Genomic DNA, 16,478 nt, shown 5'->3' on the forward strand with positions numbered 1-16,478 from the left:
CTGCTGCAGAAGAGCCGTCCGTTCGGGTTTTCCTGGAGACAGTCGTGGCTGGAGTTCCGTTGCCAAAGGCTCTCGGTATCCCTTTGTCTTCTGGGGGCTTCAGGTTAATCCTTAAAGTGGACACATAGCTCATTTTTGGACCGTCTTTGCTCATAACCGCCTGAGAAAGGCACTGGCTCTCTAAAGCGAAGAGAGCGACAGTTATACAGTCTCTCTCCCTCCCCCCGCCACCCCTCCTATTGCACGCTTCCCGATCCCCCCTTCAGACACAAGATTCTCAGCAGCGCTTCACACTGTCGGTCACACTAGTCGCGCTCTTCACTGTGACAGGAAGCTGCATGTTTACCGAGGTCCGTGGGGCAGAAAGAGCCGAGCCGCAGCACGGCGACACCGGGTTTGCTGGGGGTGGAGAGAACATACCCAATCCCCATGAACTCCATACACTTAGGATGCATTTGCAACTGCTCCAAAACTATTCGCTCAGCATGAGGAAAACGCCCGCTGTTAAGAGCGCAGCAACTAAGATCAAGGTCCAGCGGCGAATTGTTACCGTGGCAAAATATATTTGCGGGGAATTATCTGTGTGGAGCTGACACCTGATTGCAATGAGGGATGCAGTGTTCTGTGCTTTTTCTTTTTTTTCTTCGCATTTTTGGATCTTTTTCTGTAAAACGTCAAATTCCTTTGGAAGGTGTCATTTTGAATCTTGAAGTCCCAGGGTGCGTAAAGATTTGGATGACAAAGCAGGACTGAAGGCTGTCAGGAATGCTTCCTTTTAAATCGTCTTGCACACAGTCCCCCTTACAATGGATTTTTTTTTACATACGTGCACATTTTATAATACTTTGTATAATATGAGTTACACAGATGTATACTATGAACGTTGAATATATTTCATAATGTGAGAGAGTTTTGTGCTGCATGTTACTCATCGTGCAGGGGAAGGGTTATAATTTATCAATTACTAATTACAGTTGACATTGCTTTGGACGTTTTATGTAACAATGTTTTTTTCTTGGAATTACATTTTGATTACTTTCGATCTCTGCACAACTGGAAACAAATCTTCTGTTGCAGCCTATTGCTTCTTTCATGAAGTCACGCCTTTACCTGAAAAACACTCAGCTTCACAGTCTTTGGTGCCTTGAAGTACTGGTCCAGATTTCTGAAAGCTTCATGCTTTCTTATGAGGTCTGTGCATTGTGTGGAGCATTCCACACAGACCAGCCTTTAAGCTCTTGAGGAATCTCATATGTCTTGCAAAACAGCTCCTTTATGAATGCAAGTAAGGTATGTGAGGACAATATGCTTGTCAGAGTAGAAAACAACATACAGTACAGAGATGCTGGAGACTTGTTTTTGTAGCACAAGAATGAGGAGTTGTGGGCAGACTCCTTCCTCTAAGCCGGTTATCTGTTAAATATGTCACTGGCATCACACTTCTCATTGCAACACGATATCAAGAAAGAATTATGAATTCATTCAAAACCGATTCAGTGGCATTCACTAGCATTCTATCTTTGGTTTCACAGAAACTAAATCCAGGAAAAGGTCTGTCTATATCTAGTAAATGCAGTAGCGAAAACAGTATTTTAGTCAGAAAACAACATTTTTTTCACACAGAGAAAAGTGATATGCTTTCCAGTACTGGTGATTTTATCTGGAGATACATTTTTAATATTGTTAATAATAATTCACTTCTATTTCGCTCTTAAAGAATGACCATTACAGGATGGCTTATTATATGGAATTTGTGTTAGATACAAATATGTTGAATTAATTGATTAATTAATGAATATTGTGTAAAAAACACAAGCCTCCTAAGGCTTTGTCTTTTAGACAAAGAGCTGTGATGGAGGTAGATCAGAAATAAGCCTTTATTGGGACAGGAGATTCGGCAATCTCTGTTTTCTTTCACACACTCCAGGGACCGTCTGTCTTGTGTCTCCCTCAGGTGTGCTGGGATTTATCCTAGCTGCCCTCAGAGGAGGTTGCCCAGGAAACAGCCAGAAGGTCTCATAACCAGACGCTGCATTTGAAAACAAGGCTATAAACAGAGGCCTCTGATCTCCCCAGCCAGTGAGTGAAGCACCTTCAGTCACACACTGGAATGCAGCAGGCTGTTCACGGTCTCTCAGGACAGGGCATTTGAAATTGCTGTTGATTCAGGGATAGGTTTTCAAATTTCAAACCTGGGTACCAATTTCATTGCTTAATAACTACAACTTAACAACAACTAGCAGGGTGCCAAAAAGTATATATTGACAACATGGAACTAGTGCATTTCTGAGACAGGTTCACTCCTGCTCAGTCTCTCAAACTGTAATACTACCATTTTGATGAAAACATATAAACAATTCTCAGAAATGTTTCTTCACTAGTTCTGCAAGCCAGTTTGTAAAACATGTATAGTGTTCCTATGAGTAACTGAAATAAAACACCAATATAATACTGCTGCTAGAATCAAGAAAAGCTCAACATCTCACTCACTTATGATTACCATATATTTGTTTTTAATTTAGTGACAAATGTAAAGAGCAAAGTCTTTCCCAGGATGGAGTCACTGGTAACTGGTAACTGCATGCAAAATTCCTGCAGGAGTAGATAATTACACAGGCTGTTAAAACAGTAATACAAAAGCTGCCTGTATTGTTGTGATGGTCAAAGAAATGATTTTGTTAGCTTTTCACATTTAGAATGTAACATCTCCCTAAACAGATGAAAGCAGTTTATATAAAATCAGTGCCCTGAAACTTATTCAAGTAGGGTAACAGTTTACAGTTAGAGCAAGCATGTTATACTAATGTAATATGTTCATATTGTTTTGTGCGATTGTCTTTATTCCACATGAACCTATCATAAACCAAGACTTATTTTGAAACACCAGAGCCCTTAGCCATTTACAAAATGCTGAATCTGATCTCTCCAGTGCATCGTGATAAAGACATTCAAGAGCCATGTTATATTAGTTTCCTGAACTACAGAAAATCATGGTCTTTGAATACTTTATTCTAATAAAGTATTTAGTATAGGAGCATAGCAAAAATTACACTGAAAACAATGTCAATTCTAGATGGAAAGCATGATAAAAGCATTGTAGAGGCAGAGTCGCTCAGTGCCTCAATGATACAGACCCTCTTCAGAGCACTGGCTGAGCTCTGTGGTCTTTTGGTACAACAGTGACTCCAGAGACTTCTTGAACACCTGCAGACTTGCAGTGATGTCGATAAGAGACGCAATGTTTCTTGAATTGGTGCTGTTTCTCCTCTAATGCACCACAGTGCTTGAAGCATGCTACAGGACAGGCTTGACACTGAACCTTGTTCAGCAGTTCTCGTTTTTGCCTGTAGAGTTACATATATTGTAGTTGGAAAAGTGAGATATAAGAATGACTGTTGTCAACTGTGAGTACACACTACAAACAGCTGGAGATGTTATTTAAAAGAGAATGATACGCAAATTTAAAAGGGTAAAGCAGAGTTTTAGGTTTAACAAGCTAAAGATTACAAGGTTCACACTGACGTTTAAGACATCAGTTCATTCACACCATTCCTGAGTTTACGTCTAGGGGGCAGGAGTCATATTGAACACTATACAGTAGGTCATGGGTAAGGAATGCAAGGAAGACAAGGTTATTGCACTCCCTCCTGGAAAAGGTAATGATTTCCAGGAACAGTGTACTGAATTCCAATTGGGAAAGGCTATGAAATAGTGGGTATAACTTTGATATTCGGTTAAAGCCTTCCGGCAATTTTACACGGAATTCCTTTACAAACCCCACTTCCCTTCTGCTCGGCAGTGCAGACCATTAATCACACACAACCCTGTCAGGGGCGCAGCTCTTAAATAAGGGTGTTGATGTAATGTTTATGTTTCTCAGTCAAGGTCTCTTGGTTTTTGAAAGAGAAACACACACCGCTCTACAAGGGGATAGCTGGGAAACTGTTGTTAATACTGAGAAGTTTCTCTCCCCTGTTTTCATGAGGAGTTCATAACACAGCATACAAAACCTGTAAAACTATTTCAAAGGTGCACCCGCTCCTAATTTATTGATCCCACAATCAAGTCCAAAAATAGTGCTGCAGGCAAGCCTGGTTAACTACAGTAGCTGCAGTGTGTGCTATTTAATTATGGAAAGAATGCCAATTCAAATCACTCAGTGGCAGGTCTGAAAGCACTGAGTTTGCTGGCTTAAACTATTAATAACAAATAATAATAATAAACTTATATAGCGCCTTTAATGGTGGCTTCTCAAAGCGCTTAATTAAATTAATTGTGAATTCACTATTGGTGCTTAAAGCACGATGCACAGCTAAAAAGAAACATAAAGCCTAATGTTTTTTTATTCTATAAAAATCTTTCGTATGTGAACCAGGATGCCTTATCGAGCTAAGTTAATGAAGCGCTGCTGGGGTTGGGTGGTGTTTAATTAACATTTTTTCGGCATTGGAACTAAGCATTTAATTGATAGAAGTTTAGTAGAAGTTTAACCACACAATGGCTTCCAAATATATATTTTTTTACTATTTGTTCCATTTTATTCAGTGATTTAATAAGTAAATGTAATCATTTATTTAATACATTTCGAGTTACTGTCAGATGGCAGAGAGGAAAATCTGCTTTGGAAATCACCCTCCTCACATCTTAAGTATTGTTGCTGCTTTGTGAAGAATATGCGTGTTTGTGTCTGGATCTGGATCAGGATATCCTGATTACACACCAGTAAAACTAACGGAAGGCAAGACCCCCTGCTTTAATTATGAAGCCCTTTTAGTAGACTCCAAACTTTTCAATATGCCATTGTTTTATCTGTAAATGTATGTTCTGTCCTCAGAAGGATTTGCTTTAATTGCATCATTATTAAACACGATTGATCAGTCATGCGCTAACATTTCAACGTATTCACAAGCTGTGTTGAATCCTGCACTAACGAGCGTGAGGCTCACATTTCTTTATAAGGTACCTGAGGGCCTAATGAGTAGAAAGCTCAATGAAAATTGTCTGTTTACTGCTACATACTGGTAACTGGTGTCATTAGGAGCTTTCAGGGGTCAAATGGTCATTCAGAAAAGGAGTTTTGAGGAGTGAATGAGGAGTTATAGTACAAATGTACCTGTCTACCGAAAGGGGGAGTAGGCAACTGTAGACCAGTAAGTCTTAGCTTTATTATATGGAAAGTTACTAATTAGATTAAATAGTGTGAAACTGGAAAATTATTTGTATTGGTATGGCAAAGGTTTCAGTCAGGAAAATCAACTTATTTTTAGGAACTGTCAAAGAAACACAAGCACTTAAGGAAATAAAAAAACTGTTTAAAACTGAGCATATACATGACCACATTTAATGTAGACAGGTCCAAAGTAAGACATGCAGACAGTAAATTATCCTGTATAAATAACACATGAGTGCCACTGACCTAGAACAAACAACCTGTAAGAGGAGCTTAGGAGTTTATATTGACTCATATACACTGCTCACAATGACGATTGACACTCATTGTCATCTTCTAATCAAGACAACTTGAAGACACAATAAAAACAGCCAACAATATGGGATCAATAAAAACGTAATCTAACTCTAACCTTTTAAGGACTAAGATCATATAAACATGCTCCAGTTTAAGTGCAATCTGGAACCAAGATCCCACATTTATGATCCTCAAATGCACCTCAAGTTTGGTCTTACTGGAGCTCCGTACTTCATGGTAAAGGTTTAAAACATGAATGTAGGGGATGCCTCATGTGATATCACTGAATAAGTTCACAAATGAACAGATGAAAAGGGAAGAAAAAAGGTCTCTTTGTAATTCATCCAAACATCATTACATTCACAAAAAATAAAACATTCTGTAGGTGGAGGATAGGGCCTTGGGGTCAAAGAATGTGTCTTTTCATGTTTTTGAAAATACAAAGAAAAATATTCATCATCACATCACTTTCGATAACTCCTTTTCCAATTCATGGTCCCCGTGGTGCAGAGCCTATCCTGGGAAAAACAGGCACATGGAGGGATACACCCTGGATGGGACTCCCAGGGCAGATACTCACACCAGAACCGATTTTACAGATGAAAATTAACGTCCCATTATGTCTTCGAACTATGGGAGGAAACCAGAGCACACAAACACTGGAAAAACATTGCAAACTCCACAGAAATTTTATTTTTTCAAAGGAAGAGAGTCTAATATACCTGGTCCTGGGGTGTGTCATATTGAAAGTGCTTAAGGGATTAGCATCATACAATACATTAGTTAGACCTCACTGAGTAGACTGCACAATTGTGGTCGCTACACTAAGAAAAGAACATCTCTGTCCTAAAAAGAGTTTAAATAAGATCACCCAGAATAATAAGTCTAAAGAGAATGTCGTCCACAGGCAACATAAAGCACACCACTCATTAGAGGAGTCTTCAATAGAGGACATTACAAGGCGATACAACTATTCAAAGCCCTGAAAGGTATTGACAAATCAACTCAATGGATTACCTCATACTTTCAGTGAAACAAAAGCACCTGCACACATCTGCAAATAACAAAGTACATTTTTAACTCAGAACAGGAGGCATTTCATAGCTAAAAAACCTTGAGGCTGAAGCTGATTCTCAGGAACCTTCAAGATATGACTGATGTCATTTTTATAAGTAACCAAACAAGTTTGATAACTCCAATGACCACCTCTCACCCTTTCCTGGGCTCTTAGCAAACAAAATTCCTTGGTTATTTTAACAAATAGAACTGAATAATTAGCACAATGCTTATTTCTCTACGTGTTTCTTAGTTGCTCATGTACAGTACGCGATACAGCTCTTGCACATTTTTAGAACATTCTTCATCCACTCAGATCTTCACATTTGTTTGTGTTTTCACACATGGGTAAGCCTCCTGTTGTGTTGTGTTTTCTCTTATCAGTGGGTTTTAAAGGATTACAGAGGAGAAAACCATTTCAATCAAGCCCTGGCTGAAAGAAAGACTCCACAGCTTCCAGCTAGGATTAAGATCTAAGTGACCTTTAAAATATACCCTAAACCCACATTCCTAACCACTGTAGCAGACAAAGGCAAATCTCACAGATCTCTTCGTATAAAAGAGTTTATCTAGATGGCTTGCCAGCTACCATGGTATAGAACAGACAAGCATTCCAACAGCCTGTACTTTAAAAGAGATTCTTTTATTGAATCAGCTGCTCCATCACCCAGATAACCTGAATGTGTTCTAGATGTCTTTCCCATATTTAAACTATGTGACTTTAAGGTTAGCATCATCAGCATATCTATGCAGTCTTCCCCCAAGCTTGTTTAGAACTACAAAAAAATCCAGGAGGTGTGATCTACTGGGTATTTGTAATATTTTTTTTAAATAATGCATAATCTCCTTTCGAATCCATGTTGATCGTTTATGTCCCATTGCACAGTTCAATTTATAAGATGCTGACCCCTTTAGATAAAATAATTTTTAAATGAGATTTTGAGCTATATTATTTTGAGTATTTCTATACTGACAGACTGACAAGAAGTCAAATCAATTTTAATCATATTGCTTTTCTGCTTTATCAGCTAACAAAACTGAAAAGAGATCAAACTAAAGTCCTATAGTAATCTTATCTTTCTTCATCATGACATTGCACATTTACTCACATTGCACATTTCTGTATATATATATAAGTCATATATTACTTATTTACAAAATCAAGTAGAGCCATTAACAATGCATTAGTATAAAAGTTATCAATGTGTCACAATGTTTACCATGACTTGGCTCTGTAACCTATATGTGAGTTCCAGGAGATCAATACAGTTGCATCATTAAGACACCAGTTTACAATTAAGCACTGAATTACAATCTCAATTTGTCTTACTGAAATCATCTGATTAGTTATACTTTTACTACAAATGACATGCATTTGCACCTTGATTACCAGAGTGGTGCACATATTTGTTGAGGTATTTAATCAGACATCCAGTTGTTTGTAACATATGCGATTCAATAGTATTTCACAAATCATAAATAATAAATATATTATTTGTAAATAGAAGATAATTTTAAAATTATATTAAAGAGATTTCTCCTTTCCATCTTTTCAAGTTAAATTATGGAAAATTCTTATGTTTTAAACCAAAATTCATTCAAAGATTCCACTCCTATTTTCCTTTCCATATCACTGGTTCAGGAACTAAGAGTGGGGCTTTCACATCAAAGCTAGACACTTTTTGTGGGTCAATTATGCTCACTGCCTTCAGAAAGACATGAGCTAATTGAGTAAAGGGTGGTTTCTTTTTACATTAGACTGGGTTGTAAAACTGATTAGGAATAGGTGAAATAGGTGATTTTTCATAAACTTTATGAAGACTTTATCACAATGTTCACTGGGATATCTGAGGACCTCTTGTACCTATGCTCAGGATGTATGTTTTCATTCTTATATGGGCTTATTGTGTATTTGGTGGATTCTAACTTTACTGGTTGCAAACCCCTGTATCAAATCCACCAGTCTCTTGCCATGCGTCACAGTCAAGAAGACCTGAGGTTTAAAACACTAAGTTTCACACTACTTTATAGTACTTTCTGGAGCTCCTTAAATACCACATGATTTGGTGGAAATATGTTTACTTCCTTTTCTAGAAAGACTAAGTAAAATACAGCAGGAGAACAGCAAATGACTCAACATGTGTATATGGTTCAAGTGGCAGCTTTGTGGTACAGCCTTGTGGTACAGCCTGCTTTCAGTAAGTAATTGTCCCAGATATTAATGGCAAGGGACACGCCATTAATATGTGAGAGGACTGTAAGACAAATCTTCCAGAATGGCAACAGGCCTTGAAGAATGCCATTGAATGCCTCGATGATGTAACTGTCATGATCAGAGACAAATTCAGTTATGCTATCAAATTCCACTTCAAGTGCTGGTAAACATTTCATAATTTCCTGCATTTGAAACCCATTTAGAAATCTTCAGCAGTTTTTTATGGCTTAACAAACTATGCACAACTGTGTAGTGTACTTACTGTTTTCTGGTACAGTTGAGGGCTGGGCTGGCTGGAGGGCTGGGATCTGAAAAGATCATGAGAAGGGCAGATTGTTAGAGCAGGAGCAGCTTCACAGGGTGTAATATCATTGTACTTACATTATGATGCAGCAATCAGAGACTAAAGGCTGGATCCAGATGCAAGCAATGGCGAGAACTCTGTCAGGGGAGAAGCACCAGCAGCAGGTGATCAGCAGCAAGGGTGAGAGAGAAGCAGGTGAAAACAAAACAAAGTCCCGAACCGCAATCCGAAGGCAGGCAGAGGGTTGAAACAGGAAAGCACAGACTAAAGTACCAAAGGGAGACCTGTAGACAGAACTCAAGGAGTACAAGCAAGTCCAAGGCCAGGGACACTCGGCAACCAGTGCAGGGGAAATCCGGGAATCCTAGGTCAAGCAAACACGATCAGAGCACAATGAGAACAATGAGACAAGCAATTAATTCCTATGACTGAGCTCCCAGGCAATGCAAAAGGGGATTATAAAGAGCCCAGAGTTGCATGCGCGCGGGTGGGACGGATCTTCCACCACAACGGGTGGTAATGGAGAGGTCCTGATGGAATGCCGAGGCCTTTGGTGAGAGCAGGTATGGCACAGGGACACTGAAAACTGTGAGGTCCTGTGTCCTGCAAGGCTCATAGTTCAAATCTTGTCTGTGCGATTGACTCATCACATGTAAGCATCACTATTTAAGTGATTCCACTCCTGAATTTCTTAGCATACTATTTAAATATTTGTTTCTGAGATTCAGTTTGATGCTGCGATTTGTTAGAGGTTGCTGACACGGGGACATTCATTAAGGTTGCCGGTATTATTCAGGACACTTAGTTACAAGTTACTGTACTGCAAATTACAAAAGCTAACATTTATATTATAACATCAACATAATGGTGTCATCAAATGTTTGACATGCCAAAGATCAGATGTACAGTATTACAGATTACAGCTATATTTTCCAGAGGCTGTAGTTTTAGCATTGAAGTATTTACTCAAAAGACAATTTATAAATGGGATCACTGTGATTACTGATATATACAGTATGTATATGCTAATTAGGTTTATTCCATGCTGAAAGGAAAAGAAATATAACATTCCAGCTGTAGAGACTTCTTCAAACCTTTACAGTACCTGTTCTTATGCAGCCTATGCATGCTGACACAGCTACTCGAACTTCTATATGCTAATTAGCCAACTGCAGTTTTATTTTCAAAATAATGGCCCAGTGATATTTGCTTTATCTCTGTCAGTACTTGCAAGGCATAAAGCTTACTGAAAGGATGGTTTTACTCCTAATCACTAAAGCACACTGCCGGATTGCAACATGCTTGAGACGGAAGCACTAATTGAAATCGGAAACATGGAAAATTACTTTAGAAAATTACTGTGGTATGACAGGGTCACTTATGGATGTGAAACCTGGACCAATAGTACAAACAGGTGGGAATCTCCAGTACTGTTAAAGCATGCTTGAACGTGCTAAACACAGAAATACAAAACAAAGCCTCTGCCTTTGCAGAAGTCTGTTGAAGCTTAGGCGTGCATGCCTGAGACACTGCAGAAAGAGCTCTGCTCTGATAATGATCATCCTTAGTGGTGCAGTGACCACTTCAGAATTTCAGTCAACATATTGTTCTAGCAGATGGCACAGTGGTTAACATTGCTGCATCGCACCGCTGGGGCCTTCTCCGTGTGTTTGTATACCTTAAGTGGCTTCTGAGAAGACTGACCTTGGTGTGAGTGTGTGTGTTTGTGACCGTGTGTGCCCTGCAATAACGGGTCATTGCGTAACGGGGTGCAAAGTACATTGACGCAGAGGGAGCAGGCTGTGTTGGCGGCAATCACCTCTGACGGTTAGCTGAGCGCTGGCACTAGTCTGCCCGGCCAGGTTGGTCAGCACACAGGTGTAAACGCCCTCGTCCTTGCTGCTTGCCTTCCGCAGCTCCAGCACATAGTACCCAGCCAAGTGGAAATCCTGGGCTGTGGTGCTGGCATCCAGTGGCCCAGAGTCCTGCAAAGAGGAGAGACACAGTCACGAGACGGCATGTGTCTGAACAACGAGTGCACTACAGCACTCAGTCTGAACTCGAACACAAATGCTAATGGCTATTGATATTTCTGCTGAATCTTACAGGTACATCAAGTTTTGTACCTGAGCAATTCAGATTTACAGCAAGCTTACTGTATGCCAGTTGCTGCTTTGTTGCATTTTATCCATGTCCCTGTTTTACCGATTGATCTCAACAATTCTCTGCTGTGCTTTTGCTCGTCTTAACAAATATTCCAACCCTAACAACTGGCTTGTAAGGAAAGGTTTTTTATAACTGTCCAAGGTGCAATTTCACATCAGTGCTGCACTGGCATTGTACTTTTTGTAACAGATTGTTCCTAATTTTGATTCCATCTTCAACCTTTCCATACGTAAATAAAACTACTGATGACAAATAGAATTATTTTTCCATTTGTTTACCATTTGATATCTATATGATTCCTTTATTCGTGTTAGAAATATGTGTATTTAAAATTTGGAAGAGAACTTTCTCCCAAGTTTCTGTATAACCAAACATTCATGAACCTGGCTTGATTCTGGAACCAACTCATGATGACTGAGGACACTGCAAAAGCTTTCCTCCCCAACGTTTGAACAGAGCCCCGTGCTCCATTTTTCACACCCAGTAAATCTAGTAAAAGGCTTTATTGTTCATACGTGGCCATTTCTGAACATATAGAGTAAAATCCCAAAGGCTGTGAGTGCATCAGGCTCCCCTGTCCTTTCAGCTCCCTGCTTGTTTCAATCTGTCTCAGTCCCCTTCGTTCGCCCACCTCCTCTAAAACCCTCGTCCATGAGATATGGCCTCCGAGCTATCAGATATAGGCTTGTTACATACCAAGCAATTGGGCAGGAATTCAAAACAGGAAAGGCTAGAAAGGGGGGGTTTAAGAAATCCTCAGAAATGTGAACTGTTCCCATATTTAGGGGACGGCAACTGCACTACGTGACTGAGAACAATGAAGGGAAGTTATTTTGTGGTCCATGTACTTACTAGTGTAGGGGTAAGAGCCAAATCATTGAATGTGCACTGAACCCTTGAATTACACAAGTACTGGAAACAGCCATGCTAGTCATCTGTCTCTGAGCCTCATATTATTCCAACAGACCACATTCATTACACAATATTTAAAATACTTGTACAGTATAACAATATATCACCTTTCATGCATTTAAAAATAATGTGACCTGTTGTGCTCTAATTAGACATTCTGTTATATGTATTTATTAATTGTTTGAATGACCAATAGATTAATCAATTATCAGAATCATTCAAAATCAGGAAATCATTTTAATTGTTTCCTTTTACAACCCCTTAAACATGCCCTGTCAGAACATCTGCTTCCTTCACACTGCAAGCACATAGCTCCAGCACCCACAGATGTAGCAGATGGAGGACTGACACAGCTCTCACTGACAACACTGCCAGCTCAAATTTTGTTTGGGCTCCACTTTGAAGTCCTAATTGGAACACAACTGACAGCAGTAAAAGTGTGGATAACATTTATTATTCACCTCTGCACTTTTCAGTTATGATTCCTTTACCATTGACATAATCCTGCTACAGTTGTTTGCAATATTAATAACAGAAATATTAAATGCTTATTCAAGAAATATTGCAATATACTGTATATAATTTTGCAGTGTTGTAGTTAATACAATTACGTCTGAACTGCAAGATTCATACAAACCTAAAACAATAAAAGGTTCTTGTATTGTATTGTATTGTATACAACACAATACTTAAGTCATAATCACATTGCTTTAAAACTCTATTAGACTGCCAAATCAGGCTCATAAATGATGATAAGCTGTGCAGAACCAATATAATTCCCCTCTGTAAACATCTGGTAAAGTGATCAGTGTTGCACACTTCAACACAGCCTGTGACTTCCTATGAGATTCATCCAGTTTCAGAAAGCTGCTTTTTACTGGTGGAGAACTGTAGCTATCTTTAAAACATAGCATGCAAGTTGAAACTGGGTCCTAGGTGGGATACAGGTCCTTCACAGTATATGGACACACAGACAGATCAACCCAACCAGCGTGACTTTTGAAGGCTGAGCTCCCAAAAAAAACTTGCACAAAGACAGGAAGACCACTCAAACTCCCCACAGAAAACACCCCAGCCTGAAATCAAATCTGGTGCACTCTGTTTGAGATGAAATGAGCACCTCATTCCTATAAAGAGAACATTTTATTTTTGGTGCGTTAAAAACAAATGGTTTTTATTCTTAAATGTCTCTGGAGCCCAGAACTGTCATTAATGGAATATGTTAACTATTACATGCCACCCTGGACAAATAACCTCTGGCCAGAGGCCAAGCATCCATCTTAATGCTCTATTCTACTCATTCGGGCTCTGATAATAATCTGCTAAATGAGCAGCTAACATTTTTCAAACACAAGTAGGGGATCTGACGGTTTCCTGTGGTGTTGTCCTTGTTCTAAGGTTTGCCGTTTCCCAGGCTAACTTGCTAACCTTGGCCTGGTTCATTTTGTAATCTTGCCTCCTCACAGCCCACACTCCATGGTGGTCTTTCCCACCCACACTGTTTTCTCCTGTTTGCCCTTGCAGCTGCCTGGTTGTAAGTGGCAAGATGAATATTTTGATTTTAGAGTGTGAACGGAATCCTATATTGTATATAGTACATACACAGGTGTGCTGCTGTTTTCAATAGGAAAGCAATGTTCTTTTCTTAACGTTTATTCATGTGTTGAGCTCATTCTGATTTTACTTGTTGTCCTTCTGCACAATGTCTTTCGCGGACGGCACCGACAGGCAGACACCTTGAGCCAGGTGACCAGGGGCGCGGGCCGCCCGGTGACCCTGGTCCGGAAGCTGACGGTCTCGCCCGCCCTCACAGTCTGGCTGCAGGGCTTGGTGACAAAGCGCGGGTGGCTCTCCCCCCAGCTGCGGACCCGCCTGTGGACACACGGAGAGGACGGTAATCACTTACACAGACAGCAATTCCCAGACAGGATGTGTGCTCCCGTGTGGAACTTCCTGCCATTCCAGCATCGCATCACCTCGGAATATCGCAGCACGTGTTACAGTAAGGGAGGGGAAGCATGGGGCAGCCTTGCAGTGCTGGGGCCCTGGCTCAATTCCTGGGGTGCCGGGTGTGTGGGGGGTTCTATGTTCTCCCCGGATTTATGTGGGTGTTCTCTGGAGGCTCCGGTTTCCTTCCACAGTCCAAAGACATGCTAGTAAGTTAATTGACTTCTGAAGTAACTGGCCGTGGTCTGTGTCCAGGGTGTATTAGGAAGTCGATGGGTGGATGTGAGGGTAAGGTATCTATGGTTATTTTCTAGCAGTTGTGCACTTGGGGCACACAATGAGCTCTATTTGCAGACCAATGCAAAATGGGATGGAAACATAAAAGTATGAACAAATCAATCTGCTGATACACTTAATAGGAGCCTATGCCAGTGGTGCCTCTAAACTACTGCTCCATGTTGATTCTGAAGAGTATTTCAACTTCCTGTGGCAATGGACAGGTCTGATGATCCATTCAGTGGTGGGTCTGAGAAAGCAGCTTGATTTCAGGCTCTGGCTGTGAAACTACTTTGGTGCTGTGACTTGGATGAAATTGGCTGCTGCAGATTTTAGAGCAGAGGATCCTAACCTCCTATTCAGGAAAGATAGGAAATATTTCTAAGTTATTGATCAATTAAATAAAGTGCTCAATTAAAGAAATGTTTTACTTGAATGATTGTAAAAAAAAACACCCTCATACCTCATAAACATTACACAAAACATTATACATTTTCACCTGACTTCCTCTTACCTGGAGATCTGCTCTTAGCTGAATGTAAATCTCGTTATGAACTGTACTAAATAATCTCATGGCTTTAACGTAATTTGCACCAACAGTTGCAAAGGATTCTGCAATGATGGTGTTGGTCTATCATGTTGTGTATTGTTTAGGAAACAGTCGTGACAGTGCTAGTGGGGGTTATTCAGAGACTGCTGTTTGCAAATACTTTAGAGGCAACAAAGATGATGTACAAATATATACATGCCATCACGACCTGGGACACATCTACCAAAAAGAAAATCACAAAAAAGGATTTTAGTGGTATATATCAAAATGTGGGAATCTTCAATAAATTTCTGGATGGGGCCTTCTCATCAATACATTATGAACAGGCAAACAAGAAAGATCTGCGAGTCAAACTTGGTGACTCACAAGGTCTCTGTCAGTATGGGATGTAATAAGATAGACGCCAATGACTGATTTCCTGTTATTGCAGGGGTGTCCACTCCATGCCCTGCAGGGATGTTGCGTCTGCTGGTTATCGAGGTGCTTTAAGCACTGGTAATGGAAGAGCTGGGACCAGCTGTGAAACTGGTCCATTTTAGACAGGAATGAGTTAATCTGTAGTGGAATGAAAACGCATAGTCACACGGCTCTGTGGATGCAGGATTCGACGCCCTGTAATATTTTTTTCCCCAAGATTTCCTCCTTCTGCAGAGGTAATGTAGATTAGGCCTAATGTAAACACTGCCATTATTTTACCGTGCGCATTTTTCCTGATTGTGTTCAAAACACCAACAAACACAAACATTTGTGATTACTCATGAATGTTCCCACTAAGGTTAAATGAAATGGGTGTAGTTGGCTTTATTTTATATGCTTATTTGGGAAACGGTTATTCAATATGCACTCAAAAACAAGTGAAACAATCTGAGCACAATTTCCAGGAATCCTTAGAGGATGTTTCACAGACACGACAGATTCCCAGGGCATATATGGTACTAACGCCTTGGGAATCTAAACCGATTAACGAACTAAGCCCAGAAAAATGTTTTGTAGAATTGTTTTTTCCTGGATATTACAGTACTCTAAAGTAAAACATTTTCACACCCGCTGTTAACGATAAAAACAGGACCAAAACACTGCAGCAATTCAGACAAGAGATAAAAAACTTTTTAGATTTTATACTGAAATGCTCACACATATATATGTTACACTTAAAGATATTTACTAAATCATTCTATTGCATCTGTAGTTTTCATCTGGAAAGAAAATTAGTCAATTCAGATACCAAACAGGAGAAATAATCAAATTACTTTCAGTAACTTTCAGTAAATCAGTAACACTCCAAGTGTAATTCTTGTTTATAAATTATAAAAGCAATACATATTCAAAGTATATAAAATTGTGCTATAGTGTTAGTGTACTTTAGTGTTTAGCACTTTTCTTGAGAAGAAAGATCTTGGTCAGAGTATCGAAATTCTAGAAGATAATGAGCATGGAAACACTTCTGAGAATTAGTCTTTTGTTTAAAATTGGTTTAATTTAAGATGAATTTGTTAAAGTACTCAAAATACATATACTTAATACAAATGTAATATACAGACTGACAGAGGGGTGGTGAGGAAATGAATAGGTGTAGATCCATTTG

General features: G+C 39.6%; 2 protein-coding genes across 2 annotated transcripts in view; both read right to left on the minus strand.

Annotated features, from left to right (window-relative positions):
- mylk5 (myosin, light chain kinase 5) overlaps positions 1 to 499 on the minus strand; it is a 37,152-nt gene extending 36,653 nt beyond the window's left edge. The window contains exon 1 of the mRNA XM_088906170.1: positions 1 to 499. Coding sequence (XP_088762296.1) covers positions 1 to 154 — 154 coding nt within the window. The 5' untranslated portion in view covers positions 155 to 499.
- The window catches only part of LOC148814585 (myosin light chain kinase, smooth muscle-like), a 25,186-nt gene continuing 8,985 nt past the window's right edge, over positions 278 to 16,478 (minus strand). The window contains exons 5-7 of the mRNA XM_088905946.1: positions 13,857 to 13,992; positions 10,862 to 11,027; positions 278 to 399 (exon numbers count right to left, since the gene is read on the minus strand). Coding sequence (XP_088762072.1) covers positions 278 to 399; positions 10,862 to 11,027; positions 13,857 to 13,992 — 424 coding nt within the window. The remainder of the gene's footprint in view (positions 400 to 10,861; positions 11,028 to 13,856; positions 13,993 to 16,478) is intronic.

Source organism: Atractosteus spatula, chromosome 26 (assembly GCF_055471065.1).
Source record: "Atractosteus spatula isolate fAtrSpa1 chromosome 26, fAtrSpa1.hap1, whole genome shotgun sequence".
Taxonomy (NCBI): Eukaryota; Metazoa; Chordata; class Actinopteri; order Semionotiformes; family Lepisosteidae; genus Atractosteus; species Atractosteus spatula.